Consider the following 6,512-nt stretch of genomic DNA (forward strand, 5'->3'; position numbering starts at 1 on the left):
GCAGTTTAGGGATTCGGAGCTGCAGTTCTTCTCCACTGGACTGTGGAGGAATCAAGCAGTCAGTGGCTCATGCATGTAGACTCACCTGTCTTATTTTATTTAATCTTGAGATGAGAAAGGAAACCCATAATATTCCCAGTGGATTTCTACCCAGAAGGCAAATGTCAGCTATGAAACAATTCAGAGAACTGGGATTAAAAGAATGAGTTCTTAAAAGGCCTACATTCCTTTCTTTTAAAAAAAAAAATAATAATATAAATACATGCTTTACTGAGCTTCTGAACTCTAAGAATTTGCTTTTGCTTAATTTGATCTTGGACCTGAACTCATTTCATAAAAAATATATGAAAGGGACTAAGACTTCATTGCTTCACTCCAGCAACATCTTTTTAAAATATTTATAAAGAACACAGAACTCTACTCAGTATTTGATTTAAAATAACAAAAGGCTGATGGTTGAAATCACAGAAAGAATGCATAAAAGGCAGAAGTAAATAAACAAGACTTAGAACTCTTTAAAAAAAAAGAATTTAAAAACTAAATTGTGCTGCAAAACTACGTTTGCAATTACAGTGTCAGGTATGGCCCCACTCTGTCTCAGAGGCACTGTATAAATATGAACAGAATCATCTGATGCACTTTTTGAAAACACTGCTTCTCAGCCAAGGGCTAGCTCGAATTCATCCTACGGCTAGGTGTCCAGAACACATGTTGGTTTGCTTATTGGCGACATTTTGGCGACGCATCCTAGACTAACAGGAAGGCTAGAGACCAAGCATATGACAAGAGCCAAACCCACCACCCTGTTACTTCTTTTCGTGCTTCTTGGTTAACTCCTGCACACCCAGCTGGCTGCGGCCCCGGGCGTAGCTGCTCCTGTCTTCCCGGGGCTGACTCTCCTGGGAGACCTGCTGTACAGCCTGCAGGATGGCATTCTGCACAATCTGTTTGCTGGCATTCTGCAGCTTCACCTCCTCGGGCTCATTTCCAGGCTTCTCACCTAACCAAAAATATGAAAGGGAGGTGGGAAGAAGAGAAATCAATTTGGAGAACTGTGACAGAGAAAGATAGAGGAAAGAAGTTGAAGGAAAAAAGTGCTGGAGTAGCCCAGTCACAGTGAGGAGCCCTCGTAGCACATGCTGCTATTGCCTCCCCTTCCTCATTTCCAACAGAATCTCCATACCGTTCCCCCATGATGCACCTGAGTTCATCTTCTCACCATCCCAGAATCCTCAGTTGCAAATGGTGGTCGCCAGACAGTCCCTGGCCACAAAAGACCTCTGGGAAAGTTTGGGGAAAGGGCCAGACTCATGCTCCACTGGCCTTTTGCACTTCCCCCTTAATTCCTGTGTGGAATGCAAACCCAGGGCTGGCAGGGGCTGGGCTACCTTGCAGTAAGTGTGGAGATGAATGTTAATATTCTGGGGATGGTTTGGAGAAAAACAAAACAAAAAAAATATCACTGAGCATCTACACAAGCCCTGGACCATGTGTGTGAGGAAAGCAACCCCCTTTAAGTTTAATGCATATTATACAGATTCTATGTTATCTGCAGCCAAACACATGCCTGATGGGTATAACCTCGTGGTGCTGAAGAACAGACATTTCCCAACACCACATCAAACCCAGCTCTGCTCACATAAATGTGTCAGAAGGACTGAACCCATTCATCAGAGCTGTCCTCTGAGATTTAGAACAGGGTAGGAAAACTCCTTCCATAAATGCCCAGAAATAGTGGATCTATCAGGCTTGTGGGCCATGTGCTCTGGAATAAATGCTTAACTCTGCTGCTGTAGCATAAAACCAGCTATAGATTGTAGGGAACTGAATGTGTGTGACTGTGTTCTAAAAAAAGGTAATTCATACACACACATACACACACACACAAAAAAAAAAAACCCACAGGTTGCAGGCAGATTTAGCCTATCAGCTACAGTGTACCAATTCTGATCTAGAAATGGTGGGAATTGTCTAAAGAGAAAGTGAAATAATGTACACAACACTAACCAACACTTTCTAATTTTCCTTAGTTAAAAACAAGACCTTGCTGGGTGCGGTGTCACACTCCTATAATTCCAGGGACCCAGGAGACTGAGGCAGGAGGATTGCAAATCAGAGGGCAGCTTCAGCAGTTTAGCAAGGCCCTAAGCAACCTAGGGAGGCCCTGTCTCAAAATTTTTAAAAATAATAATAAAAAAAGGCTGGGGATGTAGTTCAGCAGATGTTTATTTAGTGAAAATTCTAGAAAAGGGCTTTTTTAAAAAACAGGCTAATAAAACCTGTTGCCCTCTTCCCATTTTACTGCTCACAACTCTGACCCAATAATTATCATTACAAGGCTCCCCAGAGTCCTAAGGAAATCCTTAGAATAGAAACCATTTTCAGGGGAGTTGGAAGAAAAAGTTAGAAGGAACCTGGCATTCCCATGACCAAATGGCCACCAGATCAATTCTCAGTTGTCCACTTCCAGGCCCCCTTCACATTACAAAAACATTCCTTGTTTAGGGCAACTGTCATTTTAGATTTTGTTCTGTTATGTAGCACACTTAACAATAACGCGTACAGGGACGAACATTTGAGTACAGCGCAATCCTGAAATTTTCCTATTCCACCTCTTTACATTTATGGTGATGAAAAGAATGTGTACTGTTCCTTATTCCAAGTCATCTTTTCAGATATTTCCTCTCTTCAGATACATTGCTGCTACCTTAAAATATATCTAAAGTTGGGGGAGGGGTGTGGTTTTTCACCAGGATTGATTTGTAACAATGGAAACTAGACATCCATGAAAAGAACACTGTGTAAGAGAATATTGAGTCCTTCTGGAATCTCAGACAGCTCTCATCCCTTTAGACAGACAGCTGTCATTCATTTTACATTCCTGTCCATCCCCAAGGGGGGTTATCTTACCCTCTAGTGAACAAGGCAAGATTAACCTGTTCAAAACCAAGAACAGTATGGAAAAGGATAAAATGAGCCACCCACACCACGCCAAGCCAAGAGGAAATCCAGACAGGCTGGAACTCCAGAGGGGCAAAGAGGAAGGCTTTGAATAGTCTCTGTAGAAACAGAATGGACAGTAGTGAATGGCAATATTAAGGGACCCTAGGGGACAGCTATTAAGAATACAGGTTTGAAACGCTTCAGAGTTGTGCTTAAGTCCTTTCTGTGACATCTGTCACAGTCTTGAGCAAGACACTGCTAAGCAGGTTTGCACATCTGTAAAATGGGAAAGCGGGACCTCTGTAGGATGGTTACTAGAGAAAGAAGTGACATCACAACTATTCAGAACTCTGTGTGGGTCCTGACACATCGAAAGCACTTAGTAAGTGACCACATGGTGTACAAGTTAGGGTATAGACTGAGCTGTTGTAACAGAGGCACTCAAAAATAGCTCATCTCACACGGGGAGAGATGTGTATTGTTCTCTCACGTGACAGTGCAGAAGTAATCTAGTGTGTAGGTGGCTTGCTCCACAGGTGATCTCAGGACTTCTTCCTCCTCTCATCTTACTGCCATGCTATTCCCCCCAATAGGACCCTCATTTACGTGAGTGAAGCTGGTCAAGAAATATCCTAGTGGAGTTGGAAGGGAGCAAAAGAAAAAAATTGCAAAAGGACAAACAATTTCCTGTTGGGGGGTGGGAATGTACTGGGGACTAAACCCAGAGGGGCTGGTTACTGAGCCACATCCCCAGCCCATTTTATTTTTTAGTTTAAGAAAGTGTCTTGTTACATTGTGTAGGGCCTTGCTAACTTGCTGAAGCTGGCCTTGACATTGCAATCCTCCTGCAACAGCTTCCTGAGTCTCTGGGGTTACAAGCGAGTGCCACACACCTGGCAGGAAATTTCCTTTTAAAGATTTGTCAAAGAAGTTGCAATCGTCAGTCAACTCCCATTCTATAAGGTGAAACTTAGTCATCTGGTCACACCTACATACAAGGGAGGCTAGGAAATATTTCTGTTGCTGGGTAGCTATGTGCACTACTAAAACTTATGGTGTTCTAATGCCAGAATGAAGAATGACAGATTTTTTTAAATTACCTCCATGCAAGGGCCAGGTTTACGTTGAAAAAGAAGGACATATACTTACAACAAATTAAATCTGATACTAAGGGAGCTCTTTCTACTACCATTATACAGCATAAGTGTGTAGACAAACAAACAAGAAGTTCTGAAGATCCATGCTTGCTCCAAGAAAGAGTATGGAAGTCAAACTGCATGTGTCTTCATTCTAGAATGTTCCTCTTCTCTTTTTTCTGTCATTGAACAGAGGAAGGAAAAGTCCAGGGACAAGAGTGAGCTGAGTCTTTAATAATAGAAAAAGAGGAAACTCTATGCCAATTTCAACTGGGATCTGATATTTGACCTAAGTTATCATGTTCTCTTCCAACAATTATGAGTATAAATGTATATAAATGTCAACGGCAGTCTATACCAGGCTACACCCAGGGCACCACTGAGTGACAGGAGGTTGATTTAAGCAATCCGCACTCTGTGTTTAACCCTCTTGTCCTCATTACCATTTTGTTCTAGGCCATCAATATTCATCCATCTTCAGTGGAGGATGTAGGACAGAGGGTGTCAAGTGGCCGGCGGCACAGGAAGAGAGGAATAAAGACAAGGAAAGAAACACTGTGCACTTAAGAGACAATAAAAACAAAATAAAGAATTATATAAACCACAGGTGTGTACTTATGTGTTAGACTCTTGTGCATTCGAGGAATCACACTCCTTTCTATACCTTAAGCTATAGCACAAGGAAGAAGGAAAAGGCTACAAGGATATGAATGTCATAGCTGATTTTTTTTTTTAATGGTACCCGGCATTGAACCCACAGGCACTTAACCACCGAGCCACATCCCCCAGTCCTTTTTACTTTTTATTTTAATACAGGGCCTCGCTAAGTTGCTTAGGGCTTTGCTAAGTTGCTGAGGCTGGCTTTGAATTTGCAATCCTCCTGCCTCAGCCTCCCAAGCGGCTATGATTACAGGTGTGCACCACTGCTCCTGACTTCGTACCTGACTTCTTAACGGAAGCTCACAATACAATTCAGAAGTCAGCAGAATCCAGTAGAGCTTTAGTCATTGCATTGTCTAGATTTCCCTCTCCCCTGGAAGGGCCTCGACTCTCCATCTACTACTGCCCCCAAACAACCCCTCCTGTTCTTCAGGAGTCACCCTGACTTCGTGGAATTTACTTACCCTTTTCTCTACTTGTTTATGACTCAACATGCTTCATGATTTTACATGCTTCCCTCTCCCAGAGGACATCCCAGCTAAGGTTCTGCTTTCAACTGATGCTCACATATCTTCTGCTAGAATTCTTAAGAGAGTCTGCTGGCCTCTTACCATCATCCCTGCAAATTGCCCGAAATCATGCCAGCCAGGCCTCAAGTCAGCTGCCACTGAATGCCTTTAGCTCCTGCTGGCTCAATCAGCTGTGGCTAGAGAGGTCAGGTCCTGGGGTAAAAGTAGAGATCCTTAGGAAGGAGGACCCACCCATGAGCCCCCCTGCCCCCAAGAAGCACTGTAGGCAGATCAAGGGTTCACAGGATAGGTTTTGTGCAGTATCATACCAACCTGTGATCCAAGCCTTTGATTGAAAGGACATGGAATTCATGAAAATCCTGGTAGGGACCCAACCCTTCACAAAAGCACAGGGTGAGGAAGCGCAACCCGACAGGAGGCAAAGCCAGCCACGGAGTTCCTTGGAGTGTGGCCATTTACTTACACGCATTCTACTTACTTCAGTGTAATGAATCACCTACACATCGTAGGTGGCCTATTGCCTAGTTTTAAAGGATGCAAATGTCCTCCAGCCTAATTAGCATTTACATCATTTTCATATTTCACAATTATGACAAATCGATGTAATTAGCTTTAGACTCTAACTACCCAATATAAATACACTGAAGTCAAGGATGTGGCATAACTAAATTTGTCTTCAGTGCCATTCCACATGAAATTATTACCTACCATCCCTACCCCCAGGCACCCATATGGTTCTGCTTCCCAGTGACCAGCCAGCCCACCGTCAGGGGACCAGCCTTCCACAGATCACCTGGAGCTCTACATCACCCCCACCCCCACTTCACCACTCCCCTCAGGGCTTTCTGTTTCATGTTTCTTTCTTACCTACCCCTGTGAAAGGCGTCTGAGAATTCAGTTACAACATGGCTAACAATTGGTCTTCATTCCTTATGTGTAACTATTAAAATCGTGCTTCCAACATTATAGGAAGATCCTCTTGACCCAAATTTGCACCAACACCCCCCAACTCGGAAGAACTCCAGTGCTATTCACCTCTATTACATTAACCTATTATATTCCACTGAGGTGGATTTGGGAAATGGTCAGTGTTTCCTGGCCCAATCAGCTGTGGCTAGAGAGGTCAGGTCTCGGGGTGAATCTACCTAGTGATTTTGCCTAGATGACACAGAGAGGGTGGCAGAGCATGCAACATTATCAACACCTCTCTCTCTCATCATCCCCCCCCCCGAGTCACTGAATA

At 43.5% G+C, this 6,512-nt stretch overlaps 1 protein-coding gene across 1 annotated transcript; it reads right to left on the minus strand.

Annotated features, from left to right (window-relative positions):
* Window positions 1-806: 806 nt before the first annotated feature.
* Akain1 (A-kinase anchor inhibitor 1) lies at window positions 807-1,194 on the minus strand. The gene is made up of 2 exons (XM_077792204.1): window positions 1,116-1,194; window positions 807-1,000 (listed from the first exon to the last, which is right to left on the minus strand). Exons 1-2 carry the CDS (start codon window positions 1,192-1,194, stop codon window positions 807-809), a joined length of 273 nt encoding a protein of 90 aa, XP_077648330.1.
* Window positions 1,195-6,512: the final 5,318 nt, after the last annotated feature.

The sequence above is a fragment of the Urocitellus parryii genome, chromosome 13 (assembly GCF_045843805.1).
Source record: "Urocitellus parryii isolate mUroPar1 chromosome 13, mUroPar1.hap1, whole genome shotgun sequence".
NCBI lineage: Eukaryota > Metazoa > Chordata > Mammalia > Rodentia > Sciuridae > Urocitellus > Urocitellus parryii.